This window comes from Myripristis murdjan, chromosome 10 (genome assembly GCF_902150065.1).
Source record: "Myripristis murdjan chromosome 10, fMyrMur1.1, whole genome shotgun sequence".
Classification (NCBI taxonomy): domain Eukaryota; kingdom Metazoa; phylum Chordata; class Actinopteri; order Holocentriformes; family Holocentridae; genus Myripristis; species Myripristis murdjan.
In genome coordinates, this window is record NC_043989.1 from 24,801,278 (window position 1) to 24,828,168 (window position 26,891).

General features: G+C 40.0%; 1 protein-coding gene across 1 annotated transcript in view; it reads left to right on the forward strand.

Annotated features, from left to right (window-relative positions):
- The first annotated feature begins 1,170 nt into the window (after positions 1–1,170).
- Positions 1,171–26,891, forward strand: part of LOC115366531 (gamma-aminobutyric acid receptor subunit alpha-2) — a 28,583-nt gene continuing 2,862 nt past the window's right edge. Inside the window, 12 exon segments of the mRNA XM_074933725.1 lie at positions 1,171–1,439; positions 2,058–2,139; positions 4,362–4,431; positions 4,433–4,450; positions 4,452–4,476; positions 11,293–11,360; positions 13,896–14,116; positions 14,800–14,882; positions 15,213–15,356; positions 25,689–25,730; positions 25,733–25,779; positions 25,781–25,841. Coding sequence (XP_074789826.1) covers positions 2,072–2,139; positions 4,362–4,431; positions 4,433–4,450; positions 4,452–4,476; positions 11,293–11,360; positions 13,896–14,116; positions 14,800–14,882; positions 15,213–15,356; positions 25,689–25,730; positions 25,733–25,779; positions 25,781–25,841 — 847 coding nt within the window. The 5' untranslated portion in view covers positions 1,171–1,439; positions 2,058–2,071.

The window sequence follows — 26,891 nt, forward strand, 5'->3', positions numbered from 1 at the left end:
AATGTCAGCATTTCTGAACCAAAATACATCGCATATCAACATTTCAATTGACAGCCAATATTGTGGACAGAAAATGTCCGTTGTCATAATTATGGTGGGGAAAATGTTTGTCATCATGGTTATGGTTAGGAAAAGGTCATGGTTTACATTATGAAACATTAGCTGATGTTTGCGTATAATAGCTAGTCAGCGTTGGCTTAAAACAAACACAACAAACAAACAATGTTGCCACTTCCTGTGTGAGGAAAGTCACTAGTGGCTGTCACACAAGTCGCTGCAGGTAGCCAGATGACATCATCATCTAATTTGCATACCAGGCTGATCAGCAGGATTAACAAATACTGCTAGTATAAAAGAAACTTTAACAAAATCATTGCTTGTGATTGGCTGTAATGGACATTATAGGCTACTGCATATGCACTCTTAATTTACACCTGTGCAGCTCTGGTGGTGTGAATGTTTTCTGGACCGGGCCGTCCCAGCAGGATGACCCACAGAGGAGCTGTGGGACGGGGAAGGAGACCGATGGTGCTCCCCTGAATTAAGTCACCAAGAGGGTCTGAAAACTTGTTGTCAGGTTGGCAGCACTGGAAGCAAAGCCTTGTTGACTATGCCATCCATCACCCCACCTACATCTTAACTTGGTGCATTTCACTTGCATTGTTCCAACTCACAAAACCTGAAAAGGTGACATTTCATCATACTCTTGGTTTGCAGAAATGTAAAAACGCCAACCTTTCCTCGTGGTCACTGGGCTGTTCAAAGTTAAAAAAAAAAAAACAACAACAACAACAACAACAAAATCATTTTTTCTCCATATTGTACAACACTGTCACATCCATATTGTGTATCTGCTGGTTGCAACATGTCACTGGAGCCACATCACACTTACACTGGGTGAAAGATTCAAACCCAGGAGCAGCTTGTGCTCACACTCTCCACGGAGCAAGGCTGGAGAGAGAATACCAAACTGTCTTTAGGACCCAGTGTGGCTCCTCTTCATCCTTTGTAGTTTTTGTGTAGAGATGAGGGAGACTGAGATGTGCTTCTTCCTTATCACGATTCACATCGAGCTGCTACCACTGGGGAGGATGCTTAACACAGCAATTTAAAGCCAGGACCAGCTCACAACTGCTGTTTATTTTTTTTTAAGATTTATTTTTATTTATTTATTTATTTATTTTTTGTTGATTCCATTTTATTTCATTATTTGTATTTCTTTATTTTATTTTATTTATTTATTTTTAACTATGAAGCCTTGTGCATTTTGGATTTATTCCGGCCGGCTGGGACTATGATTTATCAGCGCTTGCGGCTGTGCTCTAATGACAGACTTGCGCTCCTTCAGCCCGTCTAAATCAGGAGAGAGAGGCGAATCGCGCTTAACTTTTTGTTTGCATCTTCGACGATTCCAGCTGCAAGTACTTCCTACACTTCAGGTGAGTCTTGTTTCCCCCGCGCTTGCACGCACACACACACACACACGCACACACATGCACACACAATGGGCTGCTTTATTTTATTATTATTTATAAGCCTATCTAAGGAGATGGCTCAAAAGCGTGGGAGAGAGACTTCATACCCCTTTCACGTTTCCCCTGGATATCATCATCATTATTATTATTACTATTATTATAAGGCTTTTGGGTATTAATTCATTTTTATTTTATTATTATTTTTACCCCCTCCCCTCCTCCTCTGAATTGGTTACAGCTCCAAATCGGCGGATTGACTTAAAAGCAAATACATTTGGTAGCACAAATGTTCATTGTGTGGAGGCGTGGGACGTGTCACTGAATACTAATTACTGTCAGTCTCCTCTTCCTCCTCGTCTTCCTTTCTCTCTCTGTCTTCTGTGGGCATGTTAAAGGACCAGGAGAAATCCCCAGCCAAGTGTGTGTAAATAGATATACAGTCGGCGGTGTGGGTCACATGCAAAGCCTTGTCGTTTGTTTCACGGGGATGGACTGAGCCTGTGTGTGTGTGTGTGTGTGTGTGTGTGTGTGTGTGTGTGTGTGTGTGTGTGTGTGTGTGTGTGTGTGTGTGTGTGTGTGTAGGTGTTGAAGCAGCTATGTGGAACAGGGAGAGCGCTCCTCTACTTCTGATCTGTCTGGCGCTGACAGCTCTCTGGAAAACGAGGTGAGTCTTTTTCAATGGGAAGAAGAAAAAAAGGAGGGGGGGCGCCTTGAAGCGCTGTTATGGGCTGGGATCACTGCTCACATCACAGGGAAACTCTTTTTTTTTTTTTCTTTTTCTTCTTTCAAATCACTGTGTAGTCCCTCTCTCTTCATGCAATGTGGACACAACGCATGGAAAGCTAATTCCCCGGCCACAGCGCTCTGAGACTGTCTGCCAGCTGAGGAGACTTAGTGAGCTAACAAGTCCTCATATACGGGAAATGTTGCCTTGTTGACATTTTTATGAATTAAAATTTGTCAAATATATAGCATGCAGGAATATGTTTCAGTTTCTAATAGAAAAAGGCAATGTAATTAAGCCTAAGAGTGAAAAGTTGCCCTGTTACTAATAAAAATCGTCTAGCCTACATATTTTTTTTTTTGTATGTATGTATGTATGTTTTTTTTTTTTTTTTTTTTTTTTTTTTACAAAGGTCTTTTTTAAGCTATTTTGTTTGCATATTCTGCAGGCAGGATGTAGATTTAATGTTTAATATTGTTGCACTATGGTGAGGAAGAGGTTCCTGGGTTTGCTGATTTCTTTAGAGGCGGACAACGAAGGCGCGCGAACGTTAGCAGTTATCGCTAAATTACCATTAGCCAGCATTTTTAGCTAGCAAAATGGTAGAAACTTTATTATGAAACTGACACTTACCAGATATTCTCGCACCACACTGCCTCTTCTGGTTGTGTTGTTATCTTTAGTGAGCGTGTTTTACAACTTGTGCCATTCTCTTACGAGCAACTTGCTCCGTCTCCATCTTGTTTGTTCACACTAATGACAAGCATGCTAACGGTACTTTTGTTCACAGCCTCACGCGATGTTGAGGTAGCTAAAAAAACGTTCCGAAACTCATTTCATTATTTCACCTGTGAATCATAATTTAAAAAAACAAAACAAAACAAAACACAAATATCCATATTATTTAATGACATTACTACTATTAATGTCTTCTCTTGCTATTAGCAGTTCAGCTAGCTGTCGACACCAGCAAACTGGCTAAACTAAAAAAATTTTCCCAACAAAGTGAGGTGATTTTTCATTGACTTACATTAATTTACCACAGCTTCTCCCTAATGTTATCCATAACCAACATGTGCCTAATCCTAATCTTAACCCTAACCTAACTTTAACCAATAAGAGAAAATGACAACTCAAAACTTGAGAAATCCCCTGGCTCTGCTGGGGGGAAAAAATCGCATGAACGTCTGGTGCAGTATTAAAGGCGCATTACACAAATTTGTTAAGGGTCTAATGAAGTGAGGACATGATCGACCGGAGTCAGTCAGCTGTCCAGCAGTGAGAACCATGTAGACTCAACTGGAGTCAGTCAGTTATCCAACGATGAGAACCATGTAGACTCATCTGGAGTCAGTCAGTTTGTCCAGCGATGAGAACCATGTAGACTCAAATCACTGCTCGTTCCAAGTTGTTTGTCCAAAGCGTCCTCTCTTCAATCGACTTTCTGCATTTTTGCATAGTGTGCCTTGACTTTACGAGTGTGATAATTTCTGATGCAATGCACAGGGGCATTCTACAAAACATGTACTGTAGCTGTGACTTAAAATTTCACATCAAGCTAAACCTATGAAAAAGTACATATTGACAAAACCCAGCTGACATGCAGTCACAAAAACAGCCACATTGGCTCCATCAAAGATTAAATGAAATTCAGTCCTACACCCTTTCTAATTAGAGTCTACGTGGAGAATCAATAGCCGGGCATAAAAGCACATAAAAAAGGAGCGACACTGCATGCATTAACATCTCCTGCTGAAAGCACCAGGCACCTAAAACCTGTAGGTGTTCCACCAGATCTGTAAACAGTCGTGAGGTGTTGGAGGGAAAGCAGGGCTGTAATCTAGGACCTTATCTGAATTCATTTGCCATCCATGAATCTCCGGCTCTGATTACATTGCATATTCAATTGTGATTTGGCTCCAAGATCAGATGGCACACAAATGTTCTGTCTTGAACTGGGTCACTTGTGTGTGTGTGTGTGTGTGTGTGTGTGTGTGTGTGTGTGTGTGCCCGTGTTTGTGAGCATGTAGGGAATCTCTTCCAGACAATAATGACCCCTTTTTTCTTTCCATGAATTGGACCCCTGGAAAACAGAATTATGAGTATTGATAATGTAATCAGCAGTTTGTTAAAGGGTCTCTTCCCATGTGTCTGTTGACCAGGTCAGTGGATGCCGATTCCTCGTCTGATTTGAAAACCAACATAACGCTGTTTACACGGATCCTGGACAGGACTACTGGATGGCTATGATAAACCGACTAAGGCCTGGCCTTGGGGGTAAGGAAGACATTTAAGGGGTTCATTTCCAAAGTGCTGTATGCTGTAGTGAAAGTGAATTTATTGAACTAGACCCGTGTTTTCAGTCATTTTTGTTCCGTATGCTTACTTTTCCTTCCGGCCCTATGCTAAAGATTTCATCCAATATTTGTTTCATAGGCCTTCTGAGGTGTTTCTGTAGCTCCATTTTAAGCTACACAAGCATTGTGTGCTTCACTGCTAGATGGATATTTTCAATTCCCATGTCTGCAGAAGACAGTGTACTCCCTTGGCTGAGACTGGAGAATCCCATCTTCTCCTACTGTGGGGCTTCAGTGCCTCTCCATCAGTCCTCACCTCTCCGATCATCCTCCATGTTTGGCATCTCATTTCCATCTGGCCCCTCACCCCAGAGCTGAACTCCTCCCTCAGGATTTGGTGCCATTTGAATTTCAAATTCCTAGGGCCATCAGCCCAGCCCAGGAGCTGCCATGTGAGGAATAGACCTCCTTAGCTTGGCTGTGCTCAGCTTGTACAACTGGACCTACAGTAACAGTGCTGCTAGCTTGTTACTGATTAACAAAAGTGCAGGAATTGTGGTTCATGTTTGCACTGTAGGCCATGTTTGCACATTAGATAAATTATGCTATATAATGGCCTGCTTCAATCCAATCTGATTTTTACAGCCATATTTATTATCCCAATCCATAGAAAATGTAAACATGATGTCTGTATTTATACTTTAATTTCCCTGCACATTTCACTTGGCATCACCCATGCTTACACTGCAGATTATTGATCTAAAAAGATATTTTGGACAAGGATAAGATATGTTTTGTGATTTTTGAATTGAATTGTATCGAGAGATGATCCTCTATGGATGGAAACTTAGCCGGGAACAGAGACAAGAGCAGAGAAACCCAGTCCACCTGATAATACGGGTGTCAACCTCAAGCCTTTCCTGCAGAGGTCAGGATGATTTTATTATTGCAGGGAGGGGAATTCCAATCAGCGAAGCCATGTTGCATCCACAGTGAACCCTGTAATCTCTGAGTGCAAGTCGGACTTTTTAATAAAACATTCACATTTAAATTAGATGTTTTTGCCCAAAGTACCACCACAGAGCATCATGAGCACATACAGTTTTACCAGAGGTGGCCCTAGTGGGATGAAAGCCCCTAACCTGACAGTGCTAGTGCCATGCTGTACCCTATAGAGTTCAGGCTAAAAAGGGAAACTGACATCAGATGGAATTCTGCACATGAACATGTTGCATCTGTGTCTCATCTGCAGAAAAACATATGATCACAGCACTGAACTCTGGTGCATAACACAATCATAATGCCTGACAAACAGCCTCATCTCATCGCAGCCACAGAAAATGTGTTCATTCATACATTTAGCAGCATGGATTGAATCCCTGTGACGGCTTTCAGGGTTCAAACGGCGTGGAACAACTCAAAAAGAGCTTGAGTTTCAAATCCAGGTCAATATTTTATCTATTCTCTCTCTCTCTCTCTCTCTCTCTCTCTCTCTCTCTCTCTTTATCATATATAAATCAGTCATCAACATTTATAACTTCCCCAGTCTTTATTGCTACACATTTGTGTGGCAGAATTACACAGCAGGTTTAAAAATACCCTTTTTTTAGACGTCAATAAATAATGTATGTGAAGATCTGCCAGTTTAAAAAGTTTAAAATGCTTCCAATTGCTCAGAATAAAACAGCAGCTAAAAAAAAAAGAAAAAAAAAAACAGCAGTTTATTCTTCATCCAAAAACCCTCCGTTTAGATTTCACCAAACTGTGTAATATATCAAGGGGAATCCCACGAAATTTCATTATTCAAATGTTTTTCCAAAGCTCGGGGACAGCTCCGTCTGTATTAATGAGCATTCTGCCGTGCCTTATTGCAGAGATCAGAGTGTATACGCCGTACAGCTTCCATTGATCATGAATTGATAAAGACGGAAAAGATGAATCTAGGGCAGAGGTTTTCAAAATGAATCCATGTATCCCTGTGGGCCGCAAGAAGGTTTCAGGGGAGAGGGAGAAAACTGCAATTGTTACAGCAGTGAATGAAATAATGTATTAATATAGGCTGCGCACATTTTCTCTTGATTAAAGTTTTGGCAAAATAACCAGAGCATATTCATGTCCAAACAAGCGTGTTGCTTTGATTGTTGAAAGAGACACAATCAACCATTTTTCTCCCATGTAGAGCCTGTAATGAGACTGCTGTGGACTTCAAATTGGAATCCTAAGTGCTTGAACAGTATTTATTTTTCCACATTTCCCATCTGTTTCAAATGTTAAGGCAATGCTAAGCTTTTCTCAAATGCAGCAATTGGTTTCCATCACATTCGCTGAAATTGAGCCAGGGTGCCAAGAGTGAATGTGGAAAGCACAGTTGCTGCCACATCATCATTAGTGTGACTGCAAAGCAACACGCTTCTGTTCGTCCTCACACTTCTGCCACTAATTTGTTTTTCCGGCCGGCCTTTTCATCTAACTGTGACTTTAAGCAATAAATCCCATTTCAACTTTAAAGCTGCAATAGGAACATTTTATTAGCTGAAATCACAAAGTAGAGAGAGGAGTGTCCATAACCCGCTAAATGAGACGTCACAGACTCTATACCTTCTCTGCCCAATCAGATTCTGGTGTCACTTCTGTCAGTCGATTTCTGCGGGACACTTCCCCACTCACAGGATGTGATGAATAAAAGATGAATAAGAGTGAAATCCAAAGTGTCTCCTGAGCAGCAGAGAGTAGCGCTCTGCTTCTGAGAGAAAGATGAACTCACCAACATTAGATTTTTGTTCTAAATTTTCAGTTAAAAAAAAATGTATATATTTTATTTTACACATTTAATTTTATTTAATTTTATTATGTATATATGCATTATTGTTTTTGGATCGTAGATGTTTTCCTCTCATTTCATTAGTATCTTTGGTGTAAAGCATCACAGATTGAGAAGCATCATGTCACATGACGTCAGATGGAGCTGTTATTTATGTCACCCCACAGGATTTCTGGGAATTGAACTAAAAAAAAAAAAAAAAATAGTTACCTTATTTGGAGCTGCTGACATGCAGAGCTTCCCTCTGTGGTTCTAAACTGCTTTTTGTTTCGGTATTGCTTTGATACTTTTGACAACCATAACCCAAGCAAACTATTTTGACACATACTAGTGATAAGTGATGGATTGCTGAAAAAAGAAAGAGTGGAGAGCAGTGATGTCTCAGGTCACTTCCACATTATTCAGTCCCCTTTATGAACTCTCTGGTTTTAATTCATTTTCAGTTTGGTTTCTGTTTGCTCCGAGTAGTCATGAAGAATCGCTGTCTGCTCACGGTGAGGGGCAGTCAGGGTGCGATCTACCCTCTTGGTGACGTTACATCACTTGAGAAAATCATTTTTTGTAAACCATGCCTGTGCTTCATTGAGCAGTATCTGATCACAAAGGAGCTGAAAGTTGTATTCTTGTGAAAATCTAAGTGTAACTATGAATCTTCACACCTTGGCTGAACATTTTCACCCAACTTTCACAATCCCCTTGTCGTATTCAGGAAAAAAAAAAACAAAACAAGTAAATGTAATTGATTCACATTCTTTACTTATGTAAAACTAACTACTGCAGTTTTTCTTTTTTTTCTTTTGCTTTTCATAGGCTATGCTTTTACTAGTATTTGAAATCTCTCAGATAAAATTGTACAAACTTGTCTTCTGACAGCCACACGCACCGTCACCAACATCAGGATGGCTCCTGCTTGAAGCTGGACTTTTTTTTTTTTTTTTTTTTCTAATAGAAACACTGCCACCTAGATAGCGGGTCATTACACTGATTGTTTAAACCTTCATCGTTATTATGGGTTGAATGTAAAGGTCACACATTTCAAATGGGCAGTGAGACACTCATCTAATTAGTGGATACTTATAGAGAAAGAGCTTTTTACCATGCTAAAACAGATGTTGAACTTTTGTATTTTGGAGTATGCTCACATGTTTCAATTAAAGAGAATAATGTATCATGTGAGATTTAATGAGACAAAGGGAAAAAACCCTCAAATGAATGAATTGTCCATTGAATTAACGTAGTTTAGGATTTACACACAAATATATATGTGCAAGATTTTCATGATGCGTAAACGTAAAGTGATAAAATATGCATTGCTTTACGTAGGAGTTAGTTCAAAGTGCATAAAAACAATATAAACAAGTCGTGACTGGCATGAGCTGAATATATCCTGGGCTATAAAAATCCACTGTAGTGCAGAAGAAACCAGATCTACTCTCGTTGCTTTAATTTGAATTTTTGCATGACCCATGAGATCATCCATGAGATTCTCACAGATTATTTTTTTGTATTTTGTCTCCATCTTTGCTGCTGTTCATTTATTGCCACAGTGTTTTGGCACTACACATCCCAGAGATCACCTGTCACTCAAACAGTGTGGGCTGGGCTTGTTTTCCTTGAAGTTTGTGCTTCTGTAGGTGGCGCTCTTTTTTTTTTTTTTTGGTTCTACCCTAGTGCTCTTGCTGCTCATGCGAACAAACCAGTTCTTCTTCTGTTTTTTTCCAAACAAGCCAGAAAACCAGTTTTATCCAGGAAAGCCCATCCAGACATCGAATGTTTAGAACAGGAAATGTAAAGGCTGTAGGTTGGGTCACTGTTGAGTTGTATCTCTATGATAATGTCATAGAAAAAAAAATTTCTGTTTCTGAAAACACAGGTAATTTCCTGTGATCTGTCTGCATACAATTTTGGCCTCATAAAAAAGGCGGCTTCCTGAGCCAATGTCACTTGGTCCCAGTCTCTCAGTGTAACACACACTGTGTGTTTTGTCCTGCTCCTCATCTCTACCCAAACTGGCAAGAATAAAGTTGACATTTGGATAGTTGCACAGTAAGATGCATAGTCTCCGAAAGCAGACAGGTTGCCTCTGACCAATTAAATACGGTTCAGCTGGTCCATCTGTGGCAAATGATTCAGATTATAATAAAAGCACATGTTGAGGATTGCTCTTGCTGAATAAATGAACTTTAGGTATTGTCCTTGCTCCTATAAATAAGCATCCTCACATCCTTAGGCATTAAGTGCACTCTGGATATTTTAAAATAGTGACCAAGATTTCCCCTCAGGGGCTGTTCTTTTCTTGGTTACCATTGCAAGGATGCATTATGTCTACAAATTTTTGTAGTTTTGCTTGTGAATTTGTTCCACTGTCCACGAAATGCAAACATGCAGGCGCTGTCATTGAGTGGTGTTTTTAGTTTTGTAACATAGCTCATTTTGTTCTCCCTTGTAGTTTCCGTACTGTATTTTGGTTTTACTTCATGGTAGGGTAGTGATAACACTGGTTATCAAGTGGAAACGTGTGGGAGAACCTGTAGCTGACCTTTTTATTCACATTCACACATACAAAGTAGCACGTTGTACCTTTTCTTCCACTAGTATGAGTGTTTTAATGTGAAGATTATGCTGTATTTTACACAGCGGTTGCACCTCTCACGTTTTGTATGCCTCAAAGGGCATGACTTGGTTCACATAGGTATGTGTACAAAACGCACCTCACTGTATATCTTGCTAAACGCATTGCACCTATTATCGAGCAACCTGCCAGTTCCCCTTGATTTACACCGGCTCATAAATAAGAGAGCATATCCATTATGTGTCTTGGTGCTTGTTAGAGTGATGTGGAGAGCAGCTTGCCTCTCCTTGCCATGCATGAGAGCACTTTACTTAAGAGAAATGATCTCCTTAGATTATATGTCAGATGCTGTTTGCTGTGCGGTACAGAGCGTAGAGTAAAACGTGAAAGCTTTTTGAATTGACCGAGCATAAGAGATCTAGCTTGAGTAATTATTGAAAGAGACAGAGTGTAGAGAAAGCAAATGGACCTGATGCACTAGCCCTGATGCACTAGCGCATTATCGCTTGAACAAGGAGCATATGAGGCTTTGCTTTTCCTATCTGTCACATCAGTGTGAACATTTAGGACAAATTTCATACGCTTAAAATCAGAGCTTACATGTCACTTTGGCGTAATAAAGACTTGCTGATAAATTGGCTTGCACAGATCACATATTGGTACACTAAGAAAACGCACTGAGGCTGCTAAACATTATGCTTCCAATGAATATGTGATCAAATGCATTAGAGCCTCGCTAGCCAAACAGAGGCCTTTTGGAAGGAAAATGTTGACATTATTTAAATGTAACCTATTGCTGTTTTCTCAAATATAAATATATCATATTTATTGCGGTAACAAAAGGGAGTTTTACATTTTATTGGCCTGTCCGCTGCTTTTTACCACTACATTTCATCACTTCCCCTCCCTGCTTCTTTTTAATATGTAGCTTACCATTCTGCCAGAGTCATTTTTTAGATTTTTAGGGTACAAGACTTCCCACATGAAAAAATTGAATGAATTTATGATGGAGACAGTCTGATTTTTACCTCCTCCCACCATTATGTTTAATGTAGTATTATTAAGATGCCTTCTTCTATCCAAGAAAACATGCAGTCAGACATATTCTTAAATGCCGTGTAATCTGCAGACGACAAAGCCATTCTTATCTGAGCTGTTCTTTCATTGTTGTTTTGTTCATTCAAGCCCATTAAAACTCACACTGGACATTACTCGTCATAAATGCATACAATTTTTTCAAATGCTTCCTCTTTAAAATGACAAATTTTCAGGGAAAACTATTGTATAACTATATGTGGCTATAAACCATATATATTCTGTATTCCATTGCTTTTTCTCCTTTTTGACTTTGTTTTCCAACCACTGGTGTCTCCTGGAGCCTCTAATTGTTGTCTCTTATTCAGATCGTGTAACTGAGGTGAAGACAAACATCTACGTCACCAGCTTTGGACCAGTCTCAGATACAGATATGGTGAGAACAGATACTGGAGAGATGTTATTCATTATTCTTCTAGAGTTTGTTCTTTTAGCTGCTCATCCTCTCAGTTTGAGGAAGATGAGTTGCTTATCTTGCCCTGCTTTGTTGTGAGCTTCCTCGCTGCTTCCCTTCCTTTCTGAATCTCTCCCTCTCTCAGCCTCTCTCTCTCTCTGTCTCTCTGTCTCTCTCTCTCTACCTACACACACACAGTTCCTGAAGTATCTCATGCTACTATATGATGACATCTCCTCGGACACTTTTCATCCTCTTGATATTCCAGTCACTCCTGTGTTTACCCACTGCTTATCATTCTGAAACACGTGCCCACCTTCACACCATGCCATCAGCCCCTTTAAAATGACAGTATTGTTGTAGACCCATTTTTCAAGTGGCTGAACCATTGATTTAACAGTTATGATGTTGGAGTACAATGCACTGGCCCCTGAAGAGCCTCAGTAGAGCACAAACCTCCGCCAACGCTGAATAATTCTCCAACCTACGAAGCTGCAGCTTTTTTTTTTTAACAGTTTGTGTTTGTTTATCATTTGTCCCCTGGGTTTGATTTGCTGACAAAATACCACATGAATACAATGTTATCTACAAGTCAATTTGTAAGTAAGTCACAGATGTTCACCACCAAAATTTCATGAACTCATCCATGGGCCCAAGACCGGTCCTGTCCACAAACCAATGGGCCAGGGTGGGAACATAACCTCCAACTTTTTGTTTGACAGGAACAATCTTGAGTACAAGTGCTAAAGCCATTATAGCTTATAACCTTGGAGATAAGCCACTAATATATCTGGACTCTGGAATGATCTTAATGTATACTCAGGCATGGGAAATTAGAAAGCAGCAGCATCATTTATTCATAAGTACAAATTCATGGTGTTGTGTGCCCATGGTGGAGAATGTGTGATTTGTGTCAGGCACTGTTCCTGCACAAATGTCCAATAAAAATGAGCAAGCGCCAGAAATATTCTCCTCTAACCTGATTTATTCGATGCTGAAGACCAATTCTGCTGTTTGGTGAAGTGGCTGCTTCATATGATTTATAGGAAGTCCACAGGGAATTGGAGAGAAAAAAAAATCTCCCCTCTAACTTTAATGAGAACTGTACCAAAGAAATGTGCAAGAGGCTAGAAGTGAAAACCAGAGGCCAAAAACAGCTGTACTTCACTCTTACACTCCTGTGATGTAACTGGACCCATATACATCCCAGAGTTTCCCCACCATTTTATCTGCTATCTCCAAAAGAATTTCATCAGTCTGGGTTTCAGTGGAGAGTTTTAGCATCCCATGATGGTCTAAATGTTATTTCAAAGGCTTTTCCACCATGACAAGAATACAATTCTGGGGATAACACTGGTGTATCTTTCTCCCTGTCTTGCTCCCTCTTGGTCTGTCGATCACACCAACACACACTCATGCACACACGCAAACACACACACACATTTTACAGTGCAGTGCTTTCTGCCCCAAATCCTTCTTGTGCCTGGTTTATTTTGACAAGGGAGGATTGTAGGTCAAGGGGTTGGGTTGGCCTCAGAGCTTAAGATGACACTGGCTCCGAGCTGCAAGGCTCACCAAGACTGCTGGCTGCACCTCTATGCAGCTTTGAGAAAAACACCATATACCTAGATCTATAATAACCCATGTAGCACCCATGTTTTACAGCACCACATTAATGTTTTTGCATGTTTTATCCCATGCTACACCACATGCATATTTTACATTATTATTTGGCAAATAAATAATAATTACTATTTTGCAAAGCATTTAATACCTTTATAGGTTTTTAAATATTTTCTCAATTTGCCTATTTTTTATGTACAGGTGTTAAACAGGCCTTAAAATTCTCTGCTGCTCCAGCCAACAGGAACACATGAATTTAGTTTGTAAAGCAATCTTTACAGGGACTATTCTCTGGTGCTCATTCTGTTGTGTATTTCTTCTGTTGGGTGTCTCTGCATGGAGAGCATTTCTGAGTTTGACAGCTAATAGCATGTGAATGCTTCTCAGCAGCCATCTTTGAAGTCCCACATATTGGTGCTTCCCACTAACATGTACAGGCACCGGATGAAATCAATGTAGAGATTTAACTAAACTACCACACAAAAGTAACACTGACAAAAATAAGCTCAGGTGGGATTTTCATTGCTATGAACCAGCTATCTCAAGAAATTTTCAAGTCTCTACGAGTAGATTTTTGAACCACCCTGAAATGAATTGAAACAAATGGTTGCCATGGAGATAGGCCGAATTTAAACATCTAAAAATGATGATAGGACGCCCTGGTGCCTCACCATCTAGAGTGTGTACAACATAATGCTAAGGCTAAGTCGCAGTGTACTGGGCTTGAATCTGACCCAGACCCTTCGCATTCAAAAAAACTGTGAGGGTAAGAAGAAACACATGCAACTGAAAACAGCACATATTATGCTGAGTGTGACTATTGACATATTTGCATTTGTATTGTTTTGTCTTTTTGATTCATGCACTCATTTCATTCATCTCTTATGCCCACAGGAGTACACAATAGATGTTTTCTTCCGGCAAAGCTGGAAAGATGAAAGGTTGAAATTTAACGGACCAATGAATATTTTGCCTCTCAACAACCTGATGGCAAGTAAAATCTGGACTCCGGACACGTTCTTCCACAATGGGAAAAAGTCTGTGGCTCATAACATGACCATGCCCAACAAACTGTTGAGGATTAAAGATGATGGGACGCTGCTTTACACTATGAGGTAAATCCTGCTGCAAAAGCAGAAGTGATTTGAGAGGGTGGAATTGGGTGGATCAGTAACCTTGGATGGCCCTGAAGTCACACAGGACCTGCAGATGGAAAGTAGCTTGTAGCTAAATGTGGTACAAAGAATCTTCTCTCTTTGTTTGAGATCAATGTGTTTTGTACATGGTCCATGACAAAAATACACTTAATAAAATATCCTTCCAGTGGCAACGCATAGGAATCCAATTTCTCCAAATGTTCTCCTTGTGCATCATGTTTTTATGCAACTTTGCATCCTTCTAACACCATGCCTCTGATGGCGCACCACTGAATCACCATGTGCATTTGCAGAGCATTTCGAGTGAATCAATTTGAATAATAAAACATTGCCAAGTTATTTTGCAGTGGTTGAATATTGCAAAAGGCATGATAGAATACTTCAGGTACATACAATGCAATTTCTTATCAAAGTAGCCTACAATCTTATAGACGTAGCATTTTTTCTGCTGGTCTCTGCAGCACCTTGTTTACTTTGTTGCTGCTGATTACAGTGGAAATGTTTTTTTTTCTTTTCTTCGAGGCATGGATTGAATAGTGCACAGGGCTTGTGAGTTTTTTGAGACTGTGCTTAATCTATGGTTATGTCTGTTTATGCCTCGAAAAGTCGTTTTTCTTCATTGTTTGTGAATTTTGACGCAGGTTAACTGTGCATGCTGAGTGCCCGATGCATCTGGAGGATTTCCCAATGGACTTCCATTCCTGTCCGCTGAAATTTGGCAGCTGTGAGTAACACTGATGATGATGATGATAGTGTCCTAAGGAATCTGAAATAAAGCAGTCGAAGAACTATGTGAAATGAGGAAAATGTAGAATAAATGTTGACATTTTAAGAATTTGTTGCATCAGCGTGGTGATCTTTAACCAAATCCAATGGAGAGACAGCATGAATCAGATTCTATTACTCCACTCTCATGAAAAATCATTAGCTTTCAAGCTTCATATTCCGTCTATGTTCTGATTGATTGATTGTTCATGGATTTAAATTCTTTTATTCTTTAAATTCCATGCCCCAGATTTATTCCCACTGGTTTTATCATTTTGTCTTTTTTTAGATGCCTACACAATTTCAGAGGTGACTTACGCTTGGACTCGAAACGCCTCTGACTCTGTGGTGGTGGAAGGAGAAAGCTCCCGCCTGAACCAGTATGACCTCCTTGGACAAACAGTTGGACAAGAAACTATCAAGTCAAGCACCGGTAAGCTTTTGTGGAGGTGTGGCACAGCCGAGAGAGAATTTCATCCATATTCTGACGCCTCCAATTCCTACTGAACCACCTCCACTCTGGTACATTCTTGTCCAGCTTTCAAATGCCTCAAAAATAGGAAAGAAGGGCTACTTTGCATATTGTCTAACATGGTGTTATTCAAGAAAATGGAAAGATGCCTAGTCAGAGTAATAATATACTGTTAAATCTTACTTCCAAGCAAAAAAAGAATAGTGAATAGTTATTGATGAAATGGCAGTGAAAATAGAGTCTAAATAAAAGCTGAGATGGCATCTGTATCCATCCATGGTTTCCACCTGCACCGTGCACTCATTTGTGAAACCTAAATATCTTTCTGTTTTATCATATTATATCAAATAACATGAATTTCCCCATAATATCATATTGTGAAAATGTTGCTTGATTGGGTTGACCTTGACCATCGCTGCCTCTTTCTGCACATTGCCAACTGTTAAATGCTGCTGGGTTACGTCCTCTTCGTTATTCACTTTCCTGGACTTGCAAGATGGAAATGAATTTTCATCCTGGCTGCCTCTGCTTGACGGAGATTTGACAAATAGGCATGTGACAAATTCGTGCATCTTGAATTTCGCACTTTGTTCTGTATTTTGTCCGTCTTCATTTAGCATGGCTTGGAGACCCAAAAGCAGCACGACAGTTGAGCTGCAGCTCTAACAAGCCTTTCCACTTTACAGGAAGCCCCTTTGGAGAACAAAGATGAGAAAAACTCAGATGCCGTGCTTTTTTTTTTTCCAAAGGCAGGGTAGAGAAAATTCTTCTGCCAATGTTGAAATGTCAATAAGAAAGAAAGAAAGACAGACAGATAGGCAGAACGGGACATAAGGAAGCACATCTGTCAATCGTAGCTGTCAAAGCCACAAACGAGGGAGCTGTAGCAGGAGTGAATGGCTGCTGTATCTTCAGTGATTCAGCTGTCTTATGTTGATGCCCAAAGACACAGGCGTGTCTCACAAAAGTGCAGTGGTGCATTAAATGACAAAGAAAAGCTATGTTCCGGGCCCAGAGAGTGAATAACTCAGCGTGTACAGAAAAAGGTACGTTCTGCTCAAACTGGAAAGGAGACATAAGCAAGCGCATCCAACAGTGACAAGCTCAGCGGATGGCAGGATAATTTTAACCAGCGTATGACTAAGAGGACAGGCAAAGCTGGAAGGTTGATTGTCATTGTGGAGTACTAAAGAATAGTAGCATCTCTTTGTATTGCACCTCTCATTCAGACAGGAAAATCTCTAATTATTTAACAAGATGCCAGAAGTTAAAAAAAAAAAAAAAAAAAAAGATGAATGAAAGTCTAGAGTTTGAAAAAAAGAAAAATTACAATAAGCAAGAGGTGGAGACAAAAATTTGTTTAACAATTGGCCATTAGGAAGTGTTGCCAGTGGGAAAAAAGGTTTTCAATGCAGTTTTTTATTTATTCTAGAAACTTTTAATAGAATAAATCCAGGGTAATTTTTAAAGCAGGGACAAATGTGTCAGTTCTGTAAGAAATTCCAGAGACATGTTGCCATCGAGCAGCGCCGGCTCCTGTTACACGCTGCTCAGCCACACAGAAATAGAAATATGCTCTATCAAAGGAAACCAGCAGTCAAGTCAAATTTATTTTTAAAACACTTTTAACAAGCAACATTTATCAAAAAGTGTTATGTGGAAAACAAAGAACACAAATACATAGAAAAATAAAGCAAGCGATAATGAGGACAAAAAATAGAAGTAGTTCACTCCATGCAAACAAAGTCACACAGATTCCAAGAAACAGAGCCAGGACTCGTGTGTGTTGCGTGTGTGTGAGAGTACAAGGAGGCAAACAGTGCAGAGGAATGTCTGGCACAGTGAGAAGATAAGATGGGCTGGATAAGATAAGATCAGGCTAAGATAGATTGTAAGCTGCACAAATTAAATGAGCCTTGAGTCTGGTTTTAGATGCAGAAACAATCTCTGACTTCCTGGCGAGGCCAGAAGGCTTGTTGTCGAGGGAGGGAGTCCTGTTGGCGATGGTTCACAGCTGATTTCTCACAACTGCCAGTAATGACAAGAAGTCTGATGTCCTGTTACTGGAGATTACGCACAGACTGGTAATGGAGTAAGTACCTCAGTGATGTATTGAGATGTGAGGCTGGCTAATGCTTTGTAATTTACAAATAGGCCTTTATAAAAGCACTATAATCAATACACACAATATAATTATAGAGAGCCACTGGAGAGTGACCAAGGCCAGCCAGGAAGAGTGATGTGCTCTTGTTTTCTGTTTTGCATGAGAAGTTGGACCATTAAATTTAAAAGGCTGACGTGGAGTTGGATTAGTAGAAGTGCAGTGTGGTGCAGGAGTAAGTTCTGTAAGGTACAACAGTAAGAGAGTGAGTATCTCTATGTCATTGAAGAAGAGAAGATGTGAAGAAATATGTTTTGCATGTTGCCTTCATGTAACTGGAAAAAGAAGGTCAAGTGGATTATAGAAAATTGCCCCTGAGGTAGCTGTTATTCATCTAAATTAGTTTCCATCAATTGTGTTGTCTAGCATTCTGGATTCAGGCCTTTTTGTGTGTTATGTCACACATTTATTGTTATATAAAGTTGTGCATCATCAGTGTAAAGTGACAGAAAATAAATTTTTAATGGATATTAACATTGAAAGCATGCAAAGTAAGAATAACTGGGGGATAATTGGGGAATAATGGGGAATAACTTGGAACCAATAACGAACCCTGAGGGACCCCAAAATAGACCTGACAGACACACTGAACAGAACAGACACACAAGTTAGCACATGATGGACGAGTTGCCATGGTAACATAATATATCGAGCCAGTCTGAGTCTGCAGTCCAGCGGCAAAAGTCCAAGCCTCCGTCCACTAATCCAGAAATCTGAAAATTTAGAGTATATCTACATTTTGCCCCTCTGTCCACACTAAATCAACATTTTATCACTGAAAACCTGCTTCTTGAAAAAGCTGTCCCAAGTGGATAGAATGTAGCCAGCAAAAAACGAGGAAAACGGAGGGCTTCATGATGAACTTTTTTTATTTTTATTTTTATTTTTTTTTTTAGTGCGAGATGTCCAGACAGGCTCTTCTGGTTATTGGCTAGCCAACTGACTTTTTCCACAGCAGCTAACGCAACAACTGATTGATATTTTTTGAAGAGCTCCCACAATATCATCAAATAAAGCAGTCAAGGTTAGTGGGAAAGTGATCCAACAGAAGAAAGAAAACAAATAAAACATTTATTTCTGCATTTCAAAATAAGGTGGATAATGTATGATTGTCATGTGATCCCGGTGGAACCAAAATAAACAACATAGTGGGCAAAATAATACAAGCATGCCTATCAAAGCACCGACCTGAGATTCAGCACTTGCTGCTCCCATGTGCACACACTTGTGCTTGTGGTGCCAAAGCCGATGTAGTGAGGAAGTTGGAGGTGGTGACTCACAGCTAAGATTAATTAAGCTAAACTACTAGCTTAGGTAGCCAATGCTGATCACTACGCTTCCTTGAGGTGATTGATGGTTTGATTCATCCCAGTTTTGACAAATGAGATTACAGCCGTAGGAGTAGCCTGGAAGACTGGCTTTTTTATCTCAGTGCTTTTAGTTTGGATTGGACCCTCTTTGTATAATGGCGATTTGTCAGAATTATGAAGGAAAAAGTTACCTACAGAAGCTTTAAAGAAATTAAAGTATTTTCTGCTTTTTGGTATGGATGTCCAACTTTTTAAAAACGTTGCGAAAATGCTGGTGTGGACGGAAAACAATTTGATACGAAAACAGTGTTTTCAGATTTTGCCAGATTGGTATGGACTTGGGGGGTTAAAATGCCTGAGAGGCAGCTAGAATCAAGTCCTTGATAAAGCCTTTTATAAGAATGATAAAATAATTTCAAAATGTCAGGGGTGCCAGAATTGGAGGCGATGCCAAAAATTAAATAATAATGTGGACCTTTGGGCCTTGCTGCAGAATTTTTGCACAATGTGTAGCCATGCCACAGCTTGTTGGTTAATACAAGTCAACAAGGTGTTTCAGTAGAAAAGGTTACGATGATCCAGGCACTCAAAAAGTACAGGAAGGAACACAGATGTATAATCTTCCCTATGCATCAATCATCTTTTTTCTGGGTGGCCTCTATTCCCTGAAATCCAGGAGCACCAGCTATTCCTCAATGCTTCTTTCACTTGAGCGCTTAGTTGCCTCTCATCTGTTTCGGTGTCTCAGTTGTTGAACCATAAAGATATAAATGCGTGTATCATTCTCTCTGTGTCGCTGAGAAACAGGACCAATCCAGTTTTGGTGACACTCTTTGGCTGAAAAACATGACTGAAGTACTGCAGCTCTTTGGAGCAGAACATTATGAGATGATGATAATAATAATGATGATAATAATGGTGATACTATGTGGAGGCCTGATTACTGGGAGACAGGACCCAAGCAGAAATCATCATGCCAGCAAACTGAGATAATGTCAGAGGTGGTATTTAGGAATAATTGAGAGATGTTGAATTTGGGTCACAAGGGTGTTTCTGATGGGTTCAGGGGTGGCGGAGCTGTGAATTGTGATTGTCTTCGTTTAGAAGAATGTAAAGAACGAGTTGCATTTGCCTATGGTGAGCGAGTGCAAGAGTTGGAGAAGTTTGTTGCTGTTGAAGAATATTGACCTGGGGTTATTGCTTCCAGGCTTTAACGCTAAAGTAGAAGGAGTGGGCGGTTTGCAAAGCATCCATGTGGAGTTTTAGGTGTTCTTTATATGCCTGAGCATGTACAGCGAGTCCTCTTTCCCTCACAAACTGCTCCAATTTTCATCCTCAGGACTTCTTTTTTCTGAAGTTTTGAGGTTTTCTAGGGTAGAGTCGGTGATGATATCCAAACTGGCATGAAATGCTGAGCGTTAAATCTAGACCCACTTATTTGTGCTACAAAAATTCTTTCAATGAAAGCTACCATTCACTGAAATGAACAGTGTGATTTTCCCTGTGGCATAAATAGGGCATTTAATCTTGATATACAAATATTAAAAAGCCAGTAGAATGAAGGCTCTGCTTCTGTCCACATGGAAGCAAAGCCATAGATTGACACCAAGTCAGCGTTATTGATACAGATGGCAGATCATTTCTCTGTTTAGACCAAACAATCTAAACAGGCTTAATTGTACATGCAGCTTTGGATAAAAGCTTGCATTGTGAACTACATGCAGAAAATATATGTAAAACAGCAAAACAGAACATATTATATATCACTGATTCCCTGAGGTGGTGTTCCACCACTATTCCCTATAGGTATGGATTACCACTATACAGTATTTCCCCAGTGGGTGTATTCCACTATCATGGGAATCCCTGCCTCACTTTCACTGAGTAAGAATATCCTTTCATCTGAACTAAATGCTCCTATCTAGGTTAAGTGCTGTATGATGTCTGAATAGAACACACAGGATGTCTGCCAGTGACTGTTTCTGTTGTTTAACTAGTCACTCCACATTTCCTGATTGGCTGAGTTGAAATTAATCATTCATTACTACTGTGTCAGTGTTTGGTGTAGCGTACTTGCAAACTAGGTCATTTGGCACGAATGAATGTGCTCTCAGGCTTCACTGGGAGGGACATCTTACATCGGCCTGTGAGCTTATCACACTCTGGTGGAGAAATTCCCCGATTCTGCCATGCATTTATGTATTTGTCACACAGGGTGATGTCCGACTTCTAAATAATGCTATTTTAAAACATTTCATGTCGAGTTTATGTGAATGTATATGTCCTTGTTCATTGCATTAGACAGTCATGGCGCTGCTAACGCTGTGTATTAACGCACAAAAATCACTCTCAAAACAGAATGCTGAATTTGAGAGTTTTATGCAGGCTTATCGTGCAATCATTAAAATGGATTCACCTCTTATGAAACATTCATTAAGTATTCCTGTGTTGTTATTGATGGATGTCAAATAGTGCCAATTCTCTGGGCAGGAACGCTTCATATTCTCCCTCATTATTTAAATAACCACGAGTTAACAGGCATGTTAATGAAGTGGTGGAAATGAACTATAGATTTATGTAGAACTGTCTGTGCTGTATTTGCAGGCAAACCTTCATTTTGACTCATAGTTGGCTGAAAAACGCCTCCCCGAACATAAAATAGAGCTAAATTATTTACGGCGTCTTTGAGCGTTGTCAATTCTTATGATGTCTCTATTTCTTCATCCTATTGTCATGCATGAGACTATGTGCCCTCTGTTGGACAGCTGCTATACTGTACAGCATATCCTTTACCAGTGAGGCTTTCCAGTGATGTTAGCAGAGAACCTTGTTTCCTACATCTGTAACCATGACGCGATTATCATCTCCATACTATAATTACCATCTTGCCTCTCAGTGAAGGGATCACGAGCTTCTCTAGAGAAAATGCAGCCACATCCCGTGGATTCCTTGCTTGTACGTCCTCCCCCATCCACAACAGAGGCATCAGGGCTGGCATGCAAATTAAATTACAGAAGATATAGAGCTCCATAGGGTACAGAGGGTGCACTCACTGTATTTCTCTAAATTCAAGTGCCGGAGTGTGTGTTTTCATCTGCATGTGTCCGTGTGTGTGTGTGCTCATGCATTCGTTTCTGTGTGTATGTGCACTGAGAGAGAGAGAGAGAGAGAGAGAGAGAGAATTAGTCCTCACATAACTGCTAAAAATGCAAGCAATACAACTACTGTGCACAAAAAGAGGGAATAAAAAAATTTTGGGATTAGTCCGTGGAATTGACACCCCCTTCCCCCTCCCACTGCTCAAAAAGACTTTCCTCTCGCCAAGTGGCAGCGTGTATCAAGGCCTTCATTTCAGAATCGCAGCAAATGAGCTATGTTTCTCTGTTCTGTTGCCATGGGTAACACATCTTTTTCTTCTCATGTCTAATCTTGGCTTCTCTTTGAGATATCTTCCATTTGGAAGGCCTGCCTGCTGCTGCAGCGTTGGCAGTGTTTCACGGCCTTTTGCACTGTGGTTAGGAAATCGTACTGTCTTACTTTTCTATGTATGGATGGATTATTGTATCCAAAATGTACTCCCAACAGCTGACGTAGGGCTGCTCTAACCGCTGCCAAAGGAAGCTGGAGTATCTTAAAGCTGTATTCTGCATGATCCTCATGTAAAATATGATGGTTTTATTGATTTAAATTATATAGCAGGGCGGCACACAAAAGATGTGGATGCATCCCACTTGCATGAAGCACTGGAATTACTGTTCTTAACTTTTTTGGTCAGGTTTGACTCGGAGTATGAAATCTTGTCTAATATTTTTTAACTGCATAAAACACTGCTAGTGTGCGCTGCGAGCAAAACACAAGGAGACAGCAGGTGCTGAATCCAAATGTTTACACACTGGACTCATCATGGGCTTTAGTGACAGCTGGCTTTCTGTTTTCTGGCTCCGAGAGAGAATTGTTTATGCATACACTTCTCGACTACACAATCCAAAGATCATAAGAATAATGCATGTGATGTTTTTTATCATTTTTTTCAAACTTTTAATCACGCGTACGTGACAAGACAGTCAATTCACAAAGAAAATCATTAGTATTCAGTGTCTCGGTTGCCAGGTTTTATTAACATAAAGTTTGTGGGGAGTGGAACTTGGGGAAGTGGAAGGAGTCGCCTTAACAAAAATAAATAAATAAATAAATAAAAATAAAGTCAATCAGGTTCAGGCTGGTTGTACACCACCACAGTTTCTTAATAAGAGAGGATTTGTAACATCTCATTAGTCACCTTCACTCAAACTCAACTTTCATTAGATACTCTTAATTTCTGATGGAAGTCACACAGGAAATAAATAGAGCAGTAACTGTGAGTAATGATAACTTTATTTCCTGACACAACGAAAGCATTGTTTGCTCATTAGTCAACTGTATGTCACTTAATAACATTATGGGAATAGTTTGACTGATATGAAATCTAAACCCTAGAAGTCACCATTCACTTTAACCCCCAAAAAACTGTTCAGTTGGTGCATACATACAATACCTACCCAGCTTCTAGCTGCTATCATACAAAAGACCGTTGATAACATTTTTTTAGATAATTAAATTAGCTGTGATGCACTACTACTGGTGAAATAACTTGTTGTTATCCCTTCTTCTGGTGTTGTGAATGTGGTGTAAACCAGAGTTCATGTAAACTCTTCACAGCGTAAGGTGTATGAGTGATTCATAAATTATTTTAATCAATGATCACTGTATATTTCAACTAGAAGTGAGCTCATGTTTGCCAGAAACTGAGTCAGATGTGATTTCTGTTAGGTAACCTCTGGTTTTTGATAAACAGGGCCAGCTATAACACTCTGCATTGTAGTTGTTCTTTCTTTCTTGTTGACGTTAAAAAACAAAAAAATTGCAATGCCGATACCTTAAATCCAGGCAGACGACTAAATACATCACAGCCGTGAAGGCAGATTTTCCCACATCAGATTGTCTCTCTGCGTCTGGCTGGCTCTCCCTCCTTTGGACAGCCCTAAACTTCTGTCAGTATTTCAGGAAATTGTGGTCATTTCATATAAGCAAGCCTAGACATTTCCTCTAATTAGCTGTTTTTTATGTTTGTTTGTTTGTTTGGTTTTTATCTCTGGTCTTTTTAGCATCATTTTTTAAGCATTATTACACGAGAGGGTGTGCTGGACCGTTATTATTGTCACAACAGTGATGCAGCCGTTAGCATCGCTGAAGATTGTGGTACTTCTTATGCAGTGATTTGTAATAGATGACTGACGTGCCAGCCTCCTTACAAATGCGAGAAAGCATCGAGCCGAGGTAGTTAACACCCATCGCTCCAAAGAGTGCCACACCTCATCCTCCAACTTTGCTGCTCTCCTTGGATGGTGGTAAAAAGCTTTCGCTTCTTTAGGCAATTTAGACAGATACTTTCCAAAAGATGAGACTGGACACAACTCACTCCCCAGCTCCTCAAACATAGCTCCTCTTCTGCTCTGGCGATCCCTTTCCTGATGGCTTTTGTGATTCTTCGTTTCCTCGTTGAAGGAAAAGAGTCACATATTTGGCTCCTTAAATTCAAAATAAACCACATCATTTGGGAAGTTTGACTTTTTTTTTCCTAACATTTAATGGTAACGCTGTTAATGCTGCTGCTTGATTAACCCATTTGTTGCATCTTGTTTGATGACGAATGATTGAGGTGTCAGTCTCCGCAGCCCCTCCTTTTCTCTCCTCCCAAAGTGAAGCTGGATGTCGAACCACACTTTATTGACCAGCCCCTGTGGTGTTTTGGGCTTCATGGCAGAGCAGTTCCTCAGTATTTTAAGGTCCTCCTTTGTAGGCTAATGGTGGGATGGTGCTGAGTCTTGTCATGACCAGCTCTCCTGAGAGACTTGATGAGTCCACTGAAGATGTTGTTAGAAGTCGTGAACTCATTATCTTGCCTGAGACACCATGCCGACTAAGAGGTGGATCGTTAATGAAACTGTTAATCCTGGCTCTCAAACCGACTGCTGATTGAGTAGTGCTTGGCCCTGGCTGAAACTCACATAGGATCTTGTTTATCTCCTCTTAACTTACAGTTGAAAAATCCACTGTTTGCCCGGTGTTTGTCAGATAGTCTTGAAGACATTTCACAGCCCAAGACGTTGACCGGGCCGTACTGGCTTCGTTTCTCAACCTCTCCAGCTGATCCAGCTCTTTCACTAGTCGCACTCTCTTGTATCTCTCCTTTTTTGTTCTGCTTTGTCTTCCTTGTTCAGCCATTCATCCAAGTTAGGCTGCCAAATAAATCAAAATTACAACAAAATGGTCCATTATGAATGGTTAACAAAGTTGACAGTGGCTTTTGATGCAGGTTTCAGTCAAACGTTTCTTGTTGCCCATGGAAACCACACAGACTTGGGCAATAAGATATAGGCGAAGTAATATTTTCAGTGATTAATTCAGTATTTTTCATTTGAGCACGGCTAGCCGTGCTGTCATGCTCATTTGAGCACATTCTAAACGTCTGATTGACCAATCAGATCGCTCGGTCAGATCTACGTGTTGTATAATTCAGGTTGAATCAAATTCAGTGGTGTTCATGCACAGCTGAACATGGTAATAATGTAAAATAAACCAATGGCTTCTGATATACCATCCAATGGTCTCATTTAGAAATCAGAAAAGGAATGTTAAAATATCAGTATATTTGTGAGATTCATTTATTATCAAATCTAATCAAATTATATTAAAATGATTATTGGTATAGTAGTAATTGCAGAGGTAGTGGTTTGTGGAGATGGTGGTGGTTTACACTGACCTTGGTTCTTCTCTCCACAGGTGAATATACAGTCATGACAGCTCATTTCCATTTGAAGAGGAAATTGGCTATTTTGTCATCCAGACTTACCTCCCCTGCATCATGACTGTCCATTCTCTCCCAAGTGTCTTTCTGGCTGAACAGAGAGTCGGTGCCAGCCAGGACTGTGTTTGGTAAGTGTCTGCTTCTGCCAGGACGCTGACCAAGCTCGTCAGTCTGTTTAAAGAAGTTATGTTTGTGATTATGAATACAATTATGATAATGATTATGATAGTGTGGTTGTTCTACAAAAATATCCAAAAGTGTTTGACAAATGGTGGGGCACTTTTGAAAACAGGATGAGGTTTGGTGTTTTATACAATTTGACTGCAATCCAGTTCATTCTGAAGGGGTGGAAAAAAGTTTCAAAAGTGCTCTGCATTTTTAGTTCCAACACATATTGACACCTATGGCAACTACTTGCTTTGTCAAAGTGCACAAAATGTGTGCATGTTGTGCTTGGGCATGTTTGCTGTAACTGCTGTGGGAAAACAATTTCCAGTCTGTTTTAGTGATTTTACTATAGATGGAAAATACTGTCATTGAAATAATGGCAGCTTTAATTTTTTACATTGTATACATTTGCAAGCTTGGATAAACCAATTTCTCCTATAGTTTGCAGTACTTTGTCCCAATACAGTAATCTTACAGTACAGCTACAGCTGTGTAAAGTAAAAAAGACTGCTTTGGCTCTCTTTCTATCACTCTGTACTTTATTTGTGGTGAAAAGACAAAACCTCTCTTATATTTTTGAGTAATAGAACATCCACCTCCTAGATACCAGTAAAGTCACCATATATAATATAACTGCTTCCCACTTCAGTGAGAAATGGGCCTATAGCTGTACTTGTTTAAAAGTCAAGCGGAAGGTAATGACGGTGACCTAAGACTGGTTACCTCAGGGAAAGTCCAGGTATGTGACCAAGTCCAGTAGCGAACCCGCCCCCCAACTGTGAAAGCATTACTGAAGGTCAGTGGTCATGAGGGCCAGTGGGCTAATAGAAACCCGGACAGTAAAGACACAAAAGCTGTCATTGGAAAAGAAAGATGCCAGTCCGTAAGAAGAACAGCAGTGAAGTGAAGTATAGCCATAATATTGAGGCTTTTGTGTGAGAGGGGTGTCAGTTGATCCCTTGGCTCAAAATTAACCTCTATCTGATGGTCAAAGTAAACACATTTGTAAT